The sequence below is a fragment of the Coturnix japonica genome, chromosome 4 (genome assembly GCF_001577835.2).
Source record: "Coturnix japonica isolate 7356 chromosome 4, Coturnix japonica 2.1, whole genome shotgun sequence".
NCBI lineage: Eukaryota > Metazoa > Chordata > Aves > Galliformes > Phasianidae > Coturnix > Coturnix japonica.
In genome coordinates this window covers 62,727,799-62,747,764 of record NC_029519.1, presented here as the reverse complement: position 1 = coordinate 62,747,764, position 19,966 = coordinate 62,727,799, and the positions used below count along the sequence as shown (strand labels likewise).

Genomic DNA, 19,966 nt, shown 5'->3' with positions numbered 1-19,966 from the left:
TATTTATCAAGTCAAAATTTGTAAGCAATTTGTGTCAATGGAAAGAATGGAATTCTTTTGCTGATTTAAAAACTTGTGGTCAGCAGAAATGGAAAGTAATGTGATACCAAGTATCTTTTACTTAAATTTGTCAGCGTGATTAGTAGTTATTTAAGTGAGTTCTGATGAGTAAAGAAGTTATTTGAGAATCTATTTATGCTAATGTTTTCATTGAACCAATTAAAATGCCCAGGACATTGAGTTTAGACAGAGCAGTACTTCATTCTTCAGTATCTGCATCAGAGCAGACTTTACAAAAGGCAAGAATTTTCCCAGCAGTGACATACATTGCTGTGGCAGATAACCTGGCATGTCCTTTGCAGTTGTAAGACGTGAGATAAAATAGACAAAGGCCATATTTTCTTTAGACAGGTAAGAGCATTTATGTGCCTTGTATCTTTCTTTCAGTGTAAAACATCAGGACCTGATGTCATTTTTTATAGGAGTATGAACTACTTGTTTCTGACACTTTGTTCCTAAGGGAACATCTGTTCTTTTCTTTGTGTTTTCCTGCAGATACTCTGATTTTTTTGTATGCCATATTTCAGTAGTGCTGCCTCCCATATGGTTTCTGTAGCGCATTTATGATTGAACTCGTTGAGCATCTGATGTCCAACCCACATGAAAATCACAGAATCATAAATTTAAGCTTTCCTTCTTCTTACTCCATTCCAAATAGTTTTGCCACATCTTTCTTGAGGTTTTCAAGAAGAATATTTGTATGACTATACATATGCATATGTGTATATATGTATATTTATATAGGATATAAAATAGAGCATCTGTATTAATGGCTCTACTGAAATTATTTGTGTATTTACAGTTCAGTTTGAGGTAGAGAGGCAAAGAAGTATTGAACTGTCATACTTTTTTCTGGGCAGATAAGGTATTCTGTGCTGTTCTACTGCTGGAAATGATCAGCTTTGAAAGTTATGCAGGGTGTGCACTGTACAAGAAATGTTTTTCATCCAGCATTGTTTGTATTATATTTTAGCTTTATCATTTCTAGACAGCTAATGTACTGGATGTAGGAGGACAAGTGAATTATTGACCTAGAAAACAAGCAAGTGAGGTAGCTTCAGTACTTACTCCGATTATGAGTTATTTTTGGTGATCATTCATGGTACATAAGGATGTTATGCACTGTTAGGAATAAGTTTTCTCATCATATCATCTAAAATGTGTTTTTGCTGCAGGTCATGGGATAACAGCAGTAAAAGAGAAAGCAGGAACTACCCTAGGAATTCATCATGCAAGTTCAGCATCTTCAGAAGCAGCAGAGCATCCTGCAGCTGAAACATCAATTACACGTAAGTTCAAGTTCACTGAAGTCTTTGACACTTTTGACACTGCCAAATTAATACAATTCACAACATTTTAAGATTCTGATCACAGGATCCCATTTACTGTAATTTGTGACTTTCAGAGGTGAAAGGATGCTGTAGCTTGCTCCCTTTTAAATTTTCTTTTTGTTCTTGTTTGTTAGAAGTAGAAGATTCTCCTGACCAAAGCTCTTCTGAGAATATTCCTCCTTCCCCTTCATCTGGATCTCGTGGGATGTTGTCAGCTATCACTAATGTCGTACAGAACACAGTGAGTTGTTTTGCTGGGCCTCTCTTTTCTAGGGATTTTCCATCACTTTTAGTTCAGTGCAGGTCACATTTACCAATTATTGTTTGTTAGGCTGTAGGTCTTTGTAAAAACAGCTTTCTAATAAGCCTATTTAAAGTAATTTCTACTGAAACTGAAATCATTAGCCAATGGAGATTCATTTTTAACGTAGCTGAAAAATTGTGAGCGTGGGATAATGCCAGTAAAAATACGCAGGAAAAACAATTGCATTTCTATGGATGCCTCCAGAGTAATAACACACCCAAATTTTAGAAGTCAATTTGAGTGGCAGTCTCATTCTGTTCATGGTAGGCTTTGGCTCCATATTTTTCTTTCCTAAAGTGTTCCCAAAGACTAGCTGCTGCTTAAGATAAAATAAAAGTGGTATTATTCTTAAAATTTTCATTGTCAACAAGTGTTTTATTTCCTCTTGTTTGAGGCTTTTAATTAACTACAAATATTTGTATAGTTTTTTTTTTTTTCATTGAAAATGTATTCAGAATGGTGTAACGTAATTGTATGGGCACAGAAATCCTATTGTTAGAGCAGTGAAAGTCTGGGCAGCTGAATGTCCTAAGATGGTGTCAGAAAATGTAATACTCTTTACAGTTCCTATTAGCATAAAGTGAGAAGGAAATAACCACATTTCATTCTTTTATACAGGGGAAAAGTGTATTATCTGGAGGCTTAGATGCTTTGGAATTTATTGGGAAGACAACCATGAATGTCCTTGCAGAAAACGATCCTGGGTTTAAGAGAACAAAAACACTGATGGCAAGAACAGTTTCTTTGTCTCAGGTTGGATTTATTTTAATACAACACTGTCACTGCAGTTTCACATTCATTTTCCAGAGTTTCAGATGCCTCAGGGAGAGGCTTTTTTTATTGCAGTAGGTATTGGCTAGGCTTATGAAAATAAATATTCTGCTTTGTATTTGCTCTAGCATCTATTTTTCCCCACAGATATTACAAAAGGTGATGTAAAATCATTCTTTCTGCATAATTATATTCAGAGTAGCTGATTTTGATGAGATAATACATGTGGTAATAAACCATTACACTCCAGAGAGATGACCAAATTGTTAGCATTTTTGTAACAGCTGTAGGTAGCTGTCTTCCAGCATAAGCATCACTGTACTACATGAAAATGAATAAAAATGGAATATGATGTATGGTTCCTTAGGAACCGAAACTGCAAAAAGTTGCATCTTATGTCCAAGTAAACTAAAGGTACCCTTAGAGATGAGTCATGTCATGATTTGTCTCTTTAAAGGTTCAGGGACATAGTAATGGAACAGCAGTACATGCGCTACCAGTACAAAATCATTTTAGCTTTCCTGGCGGGAAGAAAGCTGCAGAAATCAATAGACATGGAAAAGAGACTTTGATATTACCCCATTTGCTCCCTTGTAGAAAGTGGCAAGGGATTCTTCTTTTAATGAGACGTTTCATCTTTAGCATAAGTCATTTTAAGTTGAAACAGACAGTTACTGTCTCAGCAGGCCAAAAACAAGTAACTCTTGTGAAAACATTAATGCAGTTACACATGTGATATATCTGTTGCAGCAGCACTCTGTTTTGAAGTTAGCATGGACTGAGTGGAAGAACATGTAAGGCATAACCACACTACAGCCTCAGTACCACAGCTGAAGTCTGTGTAGTGTGGTTCTGGATGTGTGTCTAATTAAGTACTTGTAGCCATTGTGCTCAAGCTTAAGTTTCTAGAGCGTGTTTTATGGAAGGCGTCCCAAAGCATTTCACACTGTAATGGCATTAGATCTGCAGTGAAAAGTGGTTCCTATGAGGACTGAAGTCTTTGATCTATCTAGAAAAAGCTATCTAGGTTGTAGCATTCATGTCTTTAAACACAGGGCTGTTTATACAGGCATATTTGATACCATACATGAAATGCTGGCTGTATCTAATGCAATTAGGTGGTGGTGTTAACTTCATGGAAGAGTGGATTTGACTTTTCTTTAATTTCAATGTTCCAAATATTTTTAAACACATGAATATGAAGGAGACAAGTAGGGTTGTAAAATAACTCAAAATCAAATATGAAGAGACATTAAAATAAGCCTGATACTGTCTGCATAGGACAAAGTTTTCAGAAGCAACACAGTTTGTCATTTTTAATGATTGAGGCTGAGCTTCACCTCATGCTTTGTGTAATTTGTTAGTCAGTGCAGGTAGGGAAGACTAAGTTGGGTTTGGCTTTAAGCTGGCCTGTAGTCAGTTTGAGCCATTCTGCTGACTAGGCAGGCTTCTTAAGAAAGTTAGGCACATAGGCTTAAAGTGAGCCTTTGAGAATACTTTCCTGAATAATATGCATGAGTCCACCCATAAAATCTGGTATAGAAAGTGGTATGTATTGATTTTCATGGTTTTCATAACATGGTGCTTTATTATAGGTGATCTGTATGTAAAATGTTTGCACACTGTGTGATTAACTTTATCATGGTGGAGACTGAAAAAAAAAATCTGTAATTAGTCTTAGAAATTTTAAATGATACAACAGTAAGTGGTGTGAATTTACCTGTATTGAGAGGCTCATAGGTGATTTAAGACGTGATTAAGCTGTACCTTAGGGCTTTACAGGGGCAAAGTCATACGAGAGACCATGCTTTCCTTGAAAGTCTGCTTTATAAGGTAGACACTCCAAAATGTCTCCAAGTATATGCAGTATAGTTCTGCTCCATCCTTAGAAAGGACATGCCTGATTAGATTTCTCTTGCCAGTCTTGCTGTAACATAAAACTTACTTTAGCATCTACTAAAAATATTTTATGTACATAGGAAATATTTATGTAGATACCTACCTGTCTGCATAAAAAGAAAAAAAAAAATGTAGGCCCTGAAATAATAATCTTTCCATTTTGTGGTCTGTGGGATGGATTGCAGGAGTCTTTAATGCTGTATATGAAATCCTTTTTGGTTTACTTCCATTGTAATTAGTAGCTATGTTTATGAGATGGTGTCCATAGCAGACATGGATTTTGAAAACATAAAGATTATTTGTTTGCTCGTTGTTTTAAAAAAAAAAAAATAAAAGATGGCTGGCAATTACTATTGGGAAAAACAGACTTAGAATGCTACATAAATATTTTATTAGACTTGCTTATAAAAGTTGGGTTTTTCAGCTCTGCAGGTGTGATATAGTCCCAGATTTTATTGCAAGAGTAGTAATAAAATCTGTCATAGCTACAGCACCACCAATATAACAACAGGAATGATGTATGTTTCTGCAGCTGCTGCGAGAAGCTAAAGAAAAAGAGAAACTGAGACGGGCCCAGCAAGTTACAGTTGAAAGAACAGCACACTATGGACTGCTTTTTGATGAGTTCCAGGGTTTGTCTCATCTTGAAGCTCTAGAAATCTTGTCAAATGAAAGTGAAAACCAGGTACAGTATGTAGACTGGATAAATCACAATAACTGGTGTAAAATTGTTCTTTTGTTTTGCTGTGCGGTTGCATGAGAAATAAATGGCAAGTTTTCCATCAGCTGCAGAGAAAGTTGGTTTGGTCTCAGGGGCCGGCCAGTTTGTGTCTTCAGGAAAATTCATTTCAGTACATCTAGAATTGGATTTAAAGATTAGCTTAAAAGAAACAACTTCATAACTGAATATTACTTTCTGAAAATTTTGTTTTTGTGGTCAGCACTCCTCACTTTCTGGGTGATTTTTAATTAGAAAGAGTAGTTATTTTTTTGTTTTAATTGCTCTCACAGATAATAGAAGCTCGTTTTAATAGAAGCCAGGTACCTACTATCCACACTTCTGTTTTCCATAATTATGTCTAAATGCAATATTATAAATTCAAAGCCCCTGTGGAAGGTTCAAGAGCCTACTTTTAAAAATGAACAAGAACAAAAAACATCTTACAAAACAGGAAAGTAATACATAGTAAAGAAGTTTAGGCCAATGGTATCTGTCAACACTCTTCATCTTACCCTGTGGTATTTCACAGTAAGACTTGCACAAGTTGTAACCATGGGTGTGCTGCATGCTGTGTCTTAGATAACTCCTAGATAACTTGTTCATAGTCTTCCTTTTTCAGCTGTCTGGAAGAGGATATAAGCACATAAGGCTGAATGCAGCTGCCTGGGTCAACAATTCCAATTGGCTGATATATATTCCAGAAGGCTCATAGAACATTCCAAGTACACCACACTACATATCCTCAGTACCTGTAATATTGAGACCCATACTAGCAGCCCAAAATCCGCACTCTGGGCCACAGGAGGAATGCAAGGGAGTGCAAAGGCACTGCTGATGTACTAGGTCCCTTAAATAGCAGGGATTTTTAAATTATTTTTGAGCTTTCACTTTAGAACTTTACAGTTAATCATATGAAATGAGAGGGGGAAAAAACAAACAAAAAACCCAACACTATAGAGCCCTTCACAGCTTGAATTGGATCTCCCAACATTATCCTGTATTTACTCTGAGCATATGAAATGGATGTAGCAATGTGGAACACAAGAGAAATTTTTGAGACTTGCCAGTCACGGGTACAGAGTAGCATCATGAGATTAATACATTACTGCAGTGCAAACAATGATTAAAATAATCTGTTTCCATCTCTCTTGGGTATGCAACCCTATTACATATGCAAGGAGCTGCAGATATCTGAGATGCCTGTGGATATCTCAAAAGATCTCTCAATACATCCCTCAGAATGTCATATTGTCAGATCAATACACTGACAATACATTTTGGTGGCATTCTGAGGGAAGAAAAACAGGTGTTTTTTTCCCAGCTCTTCCCAGGATTGCTCCAACTAAGTATGAATTGTCTGTGCTCTTCTTGCCAACTGTCTTCACCCCCAAACAATTCCAAATGTAACACAGCTTGCAATTAAACCACAGATCTATAATTCAGAATAATTGTTCTGCTTGAAAGTAGAGACCTGATGATCTTGCAAGGCTAGTGTAATTTTGTGATACTCATTAGTTGTTTTTGTTTTTTTTTTTTTTAATGAGAACTAAACACATATTTACAGGAGTTGGAAGGTTAGAGATATTTGGGTTTAATGGAAGTTTCCCGTACTTTGTCTGTTTTGGCATCAAAGTTATGAATTTAAGAAAGGCTGTGTTTCATTTAGGAGTGTTCACCCTTTCTTTTACAGATTCAGTCCTATTTGGAAACACTTGATGGAGAGCAGTTGGAGATTGTGAAAAATGATTTAATTGCTATAAAGGAGATTTTTGTCCCAGCGGAATCAGACGATGAAGTGGTACAGGCACAGAAAGGTAATTAGGAATACAGACAATTAACCATGTGAACAATTGTTACTTCTGTATATAGTCACTTAAAAAATTGCAATCCAAACTGTAATGTCTATTATCTCAATACTCCTCATGAGAAAGTCACCAAAATGAATGTTCTTGATGTTCTGGAAGTTGGAAGAACACTTAAGTTTGGATTTATGTTGTAATTGAAGTGTGAGGTAAGAACCTATTACACTATTTTGCCATATCATCATTGAAAACAGAAATAAAAATGGAAAATGATCTGACTGAGGCTTTCTTATGGAAACAGGAAGTGTTTAATATTAGGAGAAATTTTAAACATCATTTGGCATCTAGCATAGATAAAGGTACAGCTTAACAACAGTTTGGTCAGAGTTAAACACAGCTCATGTCTTGCTCTAAAGAGGAGGCTCCATTCTAGTCTGTGCTAAGCAAGGTCTTTTTAAGTGCATTAATAGGTTTTACTCTTACAAAATCAAATCAATCCTGCAAGCCAGATGTTCATTTAATGTCATATTTTTATTGCAAAATTATGTAGTTTCACTTAAACTTGGTCATGTAGTAAAAAGGAGCAGGCTGTGTTAAAACCTGGAAAAGAACTTTGAGTTTACCAAAAACCACCAAGCATGTAAAACCAGTGACAAACTTACTTTCTGCAGGATTTTCCATGCCTCTATACTTGAAAAAGCTTGTCGGTTTTTTCCTTTATTTGGTAAAGCCACCCCTTTACAGAAGCCAGATGTGATCTTTTGGTGTCTGAAGGTGTTAAAACTTAACTAGCCACTGAATAATATTTAAAAAATAAGTTAATTACCACCTACTTTTTTTTTTTGCCAGCTTCTTGTAATCTAGGCCATGTTATTTATGCAGTGTTATTTACTGCTATATACATATATAATAGGCTGAGAGGAAAGTCAGTGTCTTGTACTAGAGTATCTGAAGAAGAGTGGCTGTTTGTTTTACCTAAGCTCTCCAGAATTCACTCAGAGGTGTTAGTGCTGCTTTCAGTTTCTAAGTTAATGCTTTCAGTCCAAACAAGTGATCTTTGGAGGGCTGCTTTGGGAAAGAAGCAGGGTAGGACTTTGTTCTTGACAACTTTGAAACTGTGGTTGGAGGTTTTTTGTCTCTTTGCTAAGCTGAGTGAGAGATGAGAAATCAACTGAAAAAGAGGAAAAGGATATTTTCTGATACTGGTAGGAGAAAGCTCTTGATTTTCTGACGTTTTCCCCATGCTGTGATTGCGCGGCCCTTTCATGTAATTTTCCTTTTCAGCTGTTTATGAAATAATGAGAGAAACAGCTTTGCCTACATTTTGAAAGCCATTAACAACGAAGATTTCATGTGCAAGCATGTGAGGTTAAGGAAGGAAACTGAGATGAATATGCCAGTTATCAACAGTGTTGCCAGCTCTGCATTGATCTGGTGAAGTGCCTATCTGCTTTCACTGTGCTGCAGTTTATAGAACAATTTGGCATTGTCTTAAGAACAAGTGAATTCAGTGTGTCCAGAACAGAAACAAAGTAAGGACAAAGCAAGGGTATGACATTCATTTTTGAAGTAGTTGGATTTTTATCAGGCTCAGTAAAGGGACTTTTCTTTTTAAGGTATTAAGCAGGTTAAATCGTGTCAAATATTAATGATAAGAAAAAGCATCTTTCTCTTGCAGCAGATATGGGAGAAGAATTTGTCAGCATGCTCACAGAGCTGCTATTTGAATTACATGTGGCTGCAACTCCTGACAAACTGAACAAGGTTAGTACTTGCCAGTGAGCTTGGGCAAAGAGGGAGGTCTTTGTGCTGGTCTGACACAGAGCTGCAGCTAGCTAGGATCAGACAGTTGAGAAGATAGAGCATGGGAGGGTGGGATGAAAAGTGTAAGTACTTTCACGGAAGAACTGAGATTAGTGAGGAATAAAGTTGAAATGCCTGACTAGCACAGTAGGCCATGTTAGAAAGTCTTAAAGCAGGAATGTCTCAGCAGAACAGAGATCAGCAAACTTGGTCTTAGGTATGAAGGACAGTGGCAAAGTTCAGGAGCATGTTCCTGAGGTATTTCTCCAGACCTTCTCAGCTATAAAGGAGGTCTTAAATTTATCTCACCAAGCATTAAACCTATGAAAATTAGATAACTAGAAACTAATTACATTAGTAGTCACGTTTTTGCCATCAAGCACCCTTAAAGGTGATTCACCTGCTGATCTTAGGCTCAGATTTTTTTTCTCTCCAGCTGCATAGACAGCTTACTGATAGCCAGTTTAGGTTTAGGTTGTTACTTGTTTTAATTCAAATTTACCTTTAAAAAGGGAAATAATAAATTTCTTACTAACTATAAAAGTTGTCTTGGAAGCTCAGATACAACTTCAAGGTTTTTCTTCTTTAATCTACTTTCATGCCTGGGAAGGTAGCAGGAAATACTGTGACTTTCTAATTATTTTTCTTTTAAGAGTTTGGGACAACTCTCTTACCTCTGCAGTATTTTTGCCTTTCTTTATACCAACCTCTTCTTAATTCGGGGAAGTTATTTCCATGTACATTCCTTTCAACAATCCCTCCTTAAGCTGAAATATTAATCATCTTGAAATATTCATAGGTATTAACAGTAATTCTTTGTGTTGGCTAAGAACTTCGTGCCTGTACCGGATTTACCCTGGCTGATCCATCTCTATGTAGCCAGGAATACTTCTCCCTACAATTGTTTGAAAACACACTTAACTAAACGCCACACAGAGACTTGATATGTTTAAAACTTCTGAATGAAAAAATGAAAGTGATTAAATACGCTGTTAATTAATGTTTAGGAAAAATATTTGATATTCCCTATTTTAACTGTACTTTGGGGTTGGGTTCTTTGTTTGGCAGGCTAGGAAGAAAGCTCACGAGTGGCTGGAAGAAGCCAGTTTATCCTCCTCAGCTGACATAGAAGAGAAGCTGAAAGAAAAACCTGGAGAGCCTGATGAAGAAAAGACTGAAGAAGGAAAAGACAAAATTGACAATGATAAATCAGGAGTAAATAAAAGCAAAACTGTGGAGGTAAAATACTTTTGGAGAATAAGTTTAAGAAAATTCCCGTACTTTGTTAGATTTCTTCTTTATCTTATGTATTGGTGCTATAAGTTGTTCTTATTTGCTAAACTCACTGAGTTATTGAGGAAAAATTAATAGATATAGTTTAGTGTAGACCCATTGGGAAGTTAACTTACAGGAATATTTTTACTACTAGTCTTTTCCCATGAGTAAATATCAATGTACCAAATCCTCTGTGCATCGTATTTTCTTCCTGTCTACATTTCTGTGTGTTTACACAGATATAAGCAACACACAGTGAGCTGAGAAATTCTGTGGTGTAAATCTGAAGAACAGAGAAGGTCAAATATCTACAGTCCTTAGGATCTCTTCCTCCCAGTCACAGTACACAGCAAAAATTCTTCAGCTTAAACTCATGAATTGCTCAAATCACGACCAGACCGAACAAATAGTATTTAGGCAATTCATAAGTGCTAATTCTCGTTATGAAAGATAACACCGAGGGCTAAATGTGTTTTGTTCATTTAGCACTTCTTGTTGAGTTGGTTGATTGTGATTGAATATTTTATGCTAAGTTACAACAATTGCAAATGTGTTTAGGATCTTTGTCAAGATTTTTTAATTTATTGTAATAAATAAATCATCTGCCATGTTTCCTTACGGGAAATTATCCAAAGAAGGAAATGGAGTTATATATCTGTATATATTACAGATTTTTATGCGATTGTAAATATCCAACTGGCACCAGCTTGTGAGAGTTGTGATGCCAGAGTGCTAGGTAGATCTTTTTTTTATCATTGCTGATCAGAAATATCCATGAGCCTGACAAATTTCCCATCCAAATAAATGAGGGATTTGTTCTTACTAGTTTTTCTTGATCACCATATGGTCTGTATTTTTTAATCTGTGGGTATTTCATTTTTCAGTACCATTTTGTGAGGATGACTTTATGGCATATGTGTGATAGTATCTCTAGTTGGGGAGGTGGGGAAGCATTCTGTGTTTCAAATTATCTCACGTATGTATATTTATCAGCGCTGCTATTGCTGATTATATTGTTTTCTATTCTCAATTTAATTTAAGGAAATCTACATGCTGTCCATTGAAAGTCTGGCTGAGGTAACTGCTCGTTGTATAGAACAGCTTCATAAAGTAGCGGAATTAATTCTACATGGGCAGGAAGTAGAAAAGACGGCTCAAGATCAAGCAAAAGTACTGACAAAGTAAGTGTTACATATTTCACATATGATTGCTTGACATCTGCTTGAAAATCATTAAGTTCTCTTGAGCTCTTGACACTTGAAAGTGCAGTAAGTTCATGAATCAATAAACAGCACTTGGCTTTAGGGGACTTGGTGCTGTATTTCCTCGTAGTCAAGTCACAAAGGCTATCAGTAACTTTGTAGTAATACACAACAGAAAATGCATAAATTTAAGAAACCACTTTGTGCAGGGGAACACAGAATTTGGATTTAAAGCTCTCTGTAGTGATAGATTCTATGCATTTCAGTGAGTTTTGCTCACCCCAAGATGTTACAAGCACTTGAGTCCTAAGTAAAATGGACTCCCTAGCGGAATCCATTGAAACACTCAAGTCCAAAACTAAGTACTTAAGTGCTTTGCAGACTTAGAGCAAAATTATCCTGCAGTTTACAGGATGAGGTTTGATATTATCTACTTGTGAATATTTAGCAAAACAGTTAAAGGTCTGGAATTAGAACTAGGTCTCCTTTTCCTCTTGTACTTTAACCACAAGTATACTTCCTCTTCTAGTACAGAACAGATGTTTTCTATGCTTAGATAAGAATCTTCTCCTTATTCTCATTAAAGCTTGATTTAATTCTATGAGTATTTCTGGGAGCTGTGTTGCTGCAACCATCATAAAAACAACAGTAAAACCAAAAGCTTAGAATTCTAAAACTTGAAACATTTATCAAAAAAGAGCAGTGTTTAAGCCAACATTTTGCTGCTGTAGTCAGCACTAAAATTTTCAGTGGAGCAATTTAGAACTTACATAGTGAGCAAAACCTACACTGAGATATTTTAAAATTTACTAGAAGCAAAACTGCCTTAGGAACATTCCTGGCTTCCAAAAAGAAGTTGGTGCCTGCGGTAGTCACAGGCTTTTTATCTGCTACCAGGGAAAGGCTGTAATCTTGTACTTGTCTCTCCTTTTTTTTAACACAGTTTAACAGGTGCTATGTGCAATGAAGTTTCATCTTTATCAAAGAAGTTTTCTGATTCTTTAACAGCAGCTGGGGTAAGAAAACATTTTCTTCACTGTTTGAGCTTTTGTTAACACAGTTCACTTCTTAAAATAGAAAGTATTACCAGTATAAAGAGGGCACTTCATGCTCTTGATCTGAGGAAATGTTTTGCTAGCAGATTCCTGGAAGCTTATAAGCCTTGATAGACTGCAGCATGTCCTCTGCCTTCTAAAACCTTTCTAGACACCATTCTCCCATGAGATAAAATAATCTTAATCTCATAAGAGTAGAAAAATCTCTTTGTACTTCCAAAACTTTAAATAAGAAAAAACAAAACAACAAAAAAAAGCCCCACTGATTTATATCCCAAGTGAGGCCATTTGGGAACACCCAGTTATCTGTGGCCATCTTTGTAAGAATGACCTTTCTTTCCTTTTGCTTTGCTTTCATTGGCAAAGGGAGTGCTGTTATGAGGACAGATGGGCAGGCGCTGCAGGGGAGCAGTGGGGCCTTTTCAGGACCCACAGTGCAGGCTCTGCCTTTTGAGATATTTTTAAAAGGACTGACATCTGAGTACTCTAGCAGGATCCAGAGGCAAATGTTTTGCTGATGCTGAAATTGTTCATGAAGATCAGAGAAGAATTCTGGCTCTCCTGATTACTCCAGGAGAGGGTGAATGTACATCAAAGGAAATTTCCACAGCAGTCACATGAGCTCTTCCAACACATCAGTGAAGGGTTTTTTTTCCAGTTATTTGTTGAGAAGATAATCTTAGATTGCTTTTGTTCTGAATAATTTACATTCCTTCCCATTAACCTTGAAGAATTGGCTCATTTTGCAATTTGGGATTGTGTTCTATCATTTTTGTGACACACTTGCAGTAAATACCTGCACAAACAAAAATAAATTTCACATGAAATATTAAGCTGGGACAAATCAGAAGGTTGGAAAATGAAGCTGTCATAAGCATCACACTTGGTTTTGTGCTCATTAGCTCTCGGCCCAGATTTTAGGACCTGATTGATCTTGTGCATATTTGTATGGACACAGGAAGAAATCAAGCACAAATACACTTCCTACTGTTGGCATACTCTCTAGAAGAAAGCTCTGTTTGGGCTGTCTGGTGATGTTTAAGAACTGTCACATCCCTGAGAAGCTTCTAGAGGATGATGTTATTCTATGATTTGATAGCAAAGCACTGGAACAGGTTACTGGGATTGGTGGTAGAGGCCTCATTCCTGGAGACATCCAAAGTCAGGCTGGATGGGGCTCTGAGCATCCTGATCGAGCTGAAGGTGTCCTTGTTCATTGCTGGGGAGTTGTACTAGATGACCTTTAAGGGTCTCTTCCAATCTCACAAGCTTCCATGTGGATCTTCTTCTCCCATGATCAGTCATGGAAGCAAGGAGCACCCATCTCACAGGAACGTGCAACAAATTCTGCATCTTCCTGCATGTCCCAGTGGCTCAGTTGTCTCCTTATGCTGCCAGCAGCACTTGGTTTAACACATTAACACAGTATATGTTGCAAAGTACATTGAGTTGTGGGAGACAGAAATAGATTAGAGCAGAAAATACTGTTGCCTTTTTTTCTTCAAACATAGTGCTATTCTAATTAGCTATATCTTTATAATTCAGTTATTATTTGTAGTGCTGGCTGTGCTCATACTCCATAATGTTACAGTATTTCTAGCAGGGAGCAGTAATGCAGAACTAAGAAATAGCACCTTCTCCTGCTATGTCATATATTTTTCAAACTTAAACTTACTGATGCATGCAGTCAATACTGTTTGATTCTGCTCTCCATCTGAAACAAAATTTATTGACAATGAACTACACGGTACCTTCTGTAATGGATTTCCTAATAACTGACAGTAAAATTGCTTTTCTTTTATCTAACCACCGTCCCTTTGTTCTGCTGTGTCCGAGCTAAAATGAAGATTAGTCATGTTTCTTTAAATCTGTAATATGAAAGCCAGAAGGTTGTAAGGGGACATATTTCAGTTAAATTAGTGGATATTGTATTCCCCATGTTCTAAGTGAGTCTGCCATTTGGCATTAGAAGAAAGCGAATCTTCCTGGAGTTTAATGTCATTCTAAGAAATACAGTGCGATACAGAGAATGGTGAGAAGGAAAAAAGGAAAGAACTTTTGTCATTATGAAAATCAGAAGAGATAATGACTCTTGGTTTTCTGGGGCTTTGCTCTGTGTACCCATCCTCATTCCTGGCTGGTAGGCGAGAAAAAAGCCTTGTGTGCTGAGCCAGTCACACATGTTCACTGGACAGCTTATGTTGTCCAACTCAACCGCACCATCTCCAGGCTGAGGGTCTGCTTCACCTATTTCTCTTTCTGAAGGGGATCTACTCTGGGCCTTTCACTTCCACCTAACCACAGATTTTCAGGAACCATCTAACAATCTAAGAACATCCTTATTCTTCTGAACTTTACTTACCCTTGAAATAAGCCAATGGCTAAAAAACATTGAGGGGGATGAAAAAGGCACTGGCAGTCAGATGGGAAGACATTGTAGTCACATAAATCCCATATCCATAGGAAACCAAGCAATGTAAAATTCTGCATTACATGAACTAATGAAAAAGTAAAATCCTGGGTCAGTCTCAGTTCATTGTACTCGGTGATAGAAATGCGTGGGGGCTACTGAGGTGTGTATGAAATGTAGGCACAGTTAAAGGGAATAATGTGATAAACAGTCTGAATAAGAATCAAGGTGAAACAAGACATTTCAAGAATCCATAAAAGCACTGCTCAGATGCCAATATATTTCTGTTAAATGTATTTCTTGTTCTGACATTTCATTCTATTTTGTGGTTTACAGAGCAGTATGAAGGCAGAGGTTCTTAACCCTATCATTGACAGTGTATTATTAGAGGTAAGTTGTCACCTTTTTCACATTAGGAATGCTCTAGCAAGATGATTTCAAAGTGAAACAGACACATTTATGTCCGAAGACAGAACTCTATAAAGTAGTGATGATACTATTCTGGCTGATGAGTGCAAGCTTAGAAAATCCTTGTTTTGGTCTTCAGCCTCTCCCACAAATACTGTAAGTAGTAATACTGCATTTGTGAAGGTTCTTAAAAGTGTGTGACTATAGGGGGACTGACCAGCTTAAGTTCTGCAGCTTACTGGTCAGAGCACAACAGGAAGTTTGCAATGCGCTGTTGGTGCCCTTTTTTAACTTATGCACAAGCTGGCTGGGCTAAGTCTGCTCTTACTGTTAACAGTTTCAAACCTTGCAAAGCATTTCTTGCTCACAGGTAGTTTCAGCCTGTGCTTTTCTTTAGAGTTTGGATTGCAGGAATGCTGCAGTTTCCTATCCACAGGCATTTAGATTTCTGCTGAGATTCACAGTCCAGCAGCATTGGTCAGTGCATGGATAGCCACATGTCAGGCATCAGAATGTTCAGAATGATTTCTTCTATGATTCATCATGATCTATTTTTTCATCAGAAAAGCACAGTGAGTTAAATTGGCCTCAGTTTACTATGGAGAGAAGAGGTTAAATGGGAGTAATATGCTCATAAATTACTGAAACACTATACTATCACTGTACTATCTACAGCACGCACTCTCTTCCATCAGCTAATCAGATCATGTCTCTTTAAACAAACATGCAAATAGTAGTGACTGCAGTTTGCCATTCTGCATCTGATAGTCATGTTCTTTTAGAAACAATGAAAAGGTTGTTTTAAAATAAGCAATTTAGTGTAATTCAGTATCTTTAAGGAAAATAAGGAAAAATTGAATAAAACTTTAATAAAAATTACTAAAGGTTCCTTACATTATAGGGTAAATTTGCTGTTGCAGCTGACACATCTTTATGTGCTCCAGGACATGCAATGTCTGGGAAGGAGCAGAATAGTGTAATAAGCTGTTTTGTATATGAGTATATGAGACTTCTATAGTCTCATTATTTGTATAGCAATACACATTAGTCCAGCCTGGGTTCATTAAGTATTACAAGCTGCTGTGCTGTCCAGTGTTAGAAATTCTGGAAATACTAAATGGTGTATTTAGATCGTTATAATAATTCAGACTGTTAAGTTCAGTGACGCTCCTTCCGCCTGTACCAAATTCAAAGTTAGTTCAGTTGATGGAAGGAATAGTTGATTTGTATTTAACAAGTCAGGTCTACTTTTGAATACAGCGCTATGCTGTTCTACTCGTGTTACAAACAAAACTCTCCAGGAGTTCAAACTGAGAGGAAATCAGATTTTTATGTAGCAATACAGGCCACGCTTATTTATTGTAAGCCATTGTAATGCATCATTTTTTGTTATCTACGGATTCTAAAATCCTGTGGGAATACATATGCTAATAACGCATGATGCAGATCTAACAAAGACAGTTTATTCTAAAACTACATTGTAATTCTAGAAATACGTGACAAGTAAACTGATGAACCTCACTTTCTCTCCCCATTAGGGCTGCAACAGTACTACTTACATTCAGGATGCTTTCCAGCTATTGCTTCCAGTGCTGCAGATCTCACATATCCAGACCAGCTGTTTGAAAGCACAAGAGTGACGGTCTCCCAGCAGTTGTCACCTCTGGGCCTAACAGAGACCACAAAGCCTTTTGGTGTGTACAGCTGGAAGAGGTGGTATGGAAGATGTCTGGCCTCCAAGAGTTCTCTGAAGACACTCAATGCAGTTTTGCACATACAATATCAAGCAACATCTTAAAGCTCTTTCAGACTTTCAGATTTCAGAAACAGTTAGAAAAGTGAGTCATTACTTTTCCATCAGAGTACAGCCCTTGCATTAATTTAAATTGGATTAATGATTTATTGGTATTGACATAAAAACAGATTCTAAACGTTGACCCTTGTGGTTGTGCACAACATATGAAGCCAATTAGAACGGGAAGTTCCTTAAGACATTTCAGCCCAAACAGTAATTTCCTTTGCTTGCTTCCTGTCAGTTAAAAATGTGTGTTTCAAAAGGTGCTCTCAGTATTTAAGTTTAGTCAACATGAACAAATTACCATAGTGTTGCACTTGTTAATTATTATTTACAGTAGTATGTGATAACCTCGTAATAATCTCACTACTTACTTAACTGTATGTGTTTGAGGGGTTGCACAGCATTAGGCACTAACTTACCCTAGTTAAAAGTCTGGAGGATATGCATCCAGAATTGTACTAAAAAGAAATGGAGTGAGGCAGAAATTCTCCCCTCTTTTAATTACTTGACAGCAGTTTACAAACCCCCCTCACTCCCCCCCCAAATAATCTCCTGTCAGATGTGTTACCAGGTTACCTCTTTGGGTTCTAATTCGGTGTTCAAATATTATGAACCTTTTTACCAAAAGGAGTTACAAACACTGACGAGTCAGAACTATCATTTTGGGGCACAACAGTGAAGTTGTGCAGAGAGGTGATGAAGACAATTGGTGTGGTGGGTATGTTGGAACAGTCACTGTTTCTTTGAGGCAGTGGCTTGACAGTGCAGCTGAGCAGCAGGAATGCTGCAGAGTAACACTAACAGCCGTGATAACTTCACGTACTCTTAACTCAAAGTCCTGAGCGGTGAACCTCAGTGTTTCTTTAGCCCAGTTTACTTCCAAAGACAGGAAGACCCTTCCTGTATTAGATGTATCCTTTTCTCCTGGATTTTTGTTATTACATCTCTCACAGCTATTTTGTATTTTTTTTTCTTTCCAATACACTCATAAATTCTATTTAAGTATTTTTTAATTGTAGCTAAGATCTGATTATGTTTAATCATAGGTGCATAGTTCATACGTTGTAAAAACTAGGGAACAGAGGAAGCAATGTCCTGTTTGTTAGAAAGGAGGAGCCATGTATCTGCTTTGCGTACGGTGAGTCCACAGAAATGATGACAGGAAGGTCTGTCTCTGTCTTACACTGTTGTCCCTGATCTGCAGTTATAGGCATTGTGACTTTTCCATCTTTTGATATTAAAGGATGAAGTTTTCACTACCCCACGCAATCAGTTCTTTATGCAGGATGTATTTTCTACCATTCTGTAATTTAAAACCTTTGAGACATCTTTCTGGGAAAGCAGGAGTATGGCCTTCAAATGCACTTGTACAGAATGTGCTTTAAAAAGTGCTGGGAGCAAAAGTAAGCAAACCTCTTGGCAGCTGGGAAGGGAAAGAGAGTTTGACATTTGTTGGTATTGATGCCATATTGAACTGCTGACTTCACCATGATGTGATAGAAAAAGGAGACACTGGAAAATGTAACTGGTGAGTGGACTCAGCAGCCCAAGGTAGGATACAGCTCCCCACAACCACAGTATCTGTGTGTGCTGCTTCCATCTGATGTTTCTTCATTTCTGGAAGCATGTTTCCAAATGAAAACCTTTTAACTCAGTGTTTCTCTGACCTCTGCACCTTGAGAGGAATAAAAGAGGAATAAACATACTCCTCTGTGCTAGTCCTGCCTGGTTGCTGCAAGAAACATGCATTCATGTACAAGACCAGGAGTGACTCCTGTATACACACAGGCCCAGAACAACCCCTCAGTGTGAATTACTGAAGACCACGTGCTTTCTCCACATACTTGACCACAAGCAGTTTTCAATTATAAGTTTCTGGACACCAATTAAAATAGTCAAAAACCTGTAAATAGTTCTTTTGTGTGAAGCATTTTTTTTCCTGTTCTGTGCTGGCAAGTGGAATATGCGAGCTGCTTAGAAACTTGTTTTTCACACGGAGATTACCAAGAAAGCCTGGCGTTTTCAGCTGTCAGTCAATACATCTTGGATTTATTCTTTAATTTGATCATAACCTTTTGTCAGAAAGCTTTGCTGTCACTGTTGGCACAGAGCTCTGCAGCAGGTACCTGTAAACACAGTATTACTAACCAGGGAATCATTCAAGGGATGTACCAAGAGCTCTTCTGTACAGCTCCTGTGTGGGGTTCATGTTTTCTGATGGAAATTATTTTAGTTACTTATGGACCTTTCGGTTTTCCTTTGAACTACAGTGCAGAATATATAGTGTTAAAACTGTCAGAAAAATGTGGTAGTTAATAGTGGTGCATTTTAGTGGGGGCTGAACAGCGCTGTATTAGAAGCCTCAGGGGATAGCATTTAAATTGTTGAGGGACATTCTTAAGTCAAAGATTGCTTGTCTGAGATATTCCTTGTGAGAGGTTTTGCTGTCTTGCTTAAATTATGTACGTAGGGGACCCTAAAATAATTTAAAACGGTAGCAACAATCTGAGGAGAAACAACCTAATTTACTAAATATGGTATCATCACACCTTGCCAGGAGTTCTATCTCCTCTCTGACCAAAAAGTCCCCCTGGGGAATTCAGTTCTTCTTTTCTTCCAGACAGGTACCCAGAACTGGAGCATTAACACTTTAACTCCCAGTGCACTGCATGATGTTATGATGTGGAATACCAGTGACCAACAATTATAAAACCATGGCACATTGGCTTGTATTTTTCCTTAAGTCAAATAAATCATTTGAGATACAGAACTGGGACAGTGTACTAAGAAGTGTTATAAAGAGTAATATGATGAGGAGATGTACCTAGTGAAGTATTTGTGATTTTGTGATTTACCTTTGGAGTGATTAATGGGATTTTATTGAGAACCTGACAAGGATAGACACTGTCATAAACATTCATAGGAAATTCTTTCTTCTTTCACCTTTCTTCCAGCCAGCTCTGACATTTCTTGAACTACCAGGTTTTAGGTACTTGTTAAAAAAAATAGCCTCAGTTGTGGAAATTACCTGCTGTCTTGAGCAGATTGGGCTTTCGTGACATTTTGTTCATTGTTGAGTATACCTTTGTACACAGAGAGAAAAGCTTTGACCAAGGCAGACTTTTGA

The 19,966-nt window shown here is 37.3% G+C and overlaps 1 protein-coding gene across 4 annotated transcripts in view; it reads left to right on the top strand.

The window, feature by feature from the left end:
• Nucleotides 1–18,749, top strand: part of FAM114A1 (family with sequence similarity 114 member A1) — a 28,966-nt gene extending 10,217 nt beyond the window's left edge. For 3 of the 4 annotated variants that reach the window (XM_015862479.2, XM_032444611.1, XM_032444610.1), the window contains 11 exons: nt 1,236–1,349; nt 1,526–1,632; nt 2,314–2,448; nt 4,898–5,050; nt 6,777–6,900; nt 8,567–8,652; nt 9,760–9,930; nt 11,008–11,147; nt 12,112–12,184; nt 14,970–15,023; nt 16,580–18,749. In XM_015862479.2, the coding sequence (XP_015717965.1) occupies nt 1,236–1,349; nt 1,526–1,632; nt 2,314–2,448; nt 4,898–5,050; nt 6,777–6,900; nt 8,567–8,652; nt 9,760–9,930; nt 11,008–11,147; nt 12,112–12,184; nt 14,970–15,023; nt 16,580–16,681 (1,259 nt within the window). In that variant the 3' untranslated portion in view covers nt 16,682–18,749. The remainder of the gene's footprint in view (nt 1–1,235; nt 1,350–1,525; nt 1,633–2,313; nt 2,449–4,897; nt 5,051–6,776; nt 6,901–8,566; nt 8,653–9,759; nt 9,931–11,007; nt 11,148–12,111; nt 12,185–14,969; nt 15,024–16,579) is intronic. The other variant, XM_015862478.2, reaches the window with a different exon arrangement.
• Nucleotides 18,750–19,966: the final 1,217 nt, after the last annotated feature.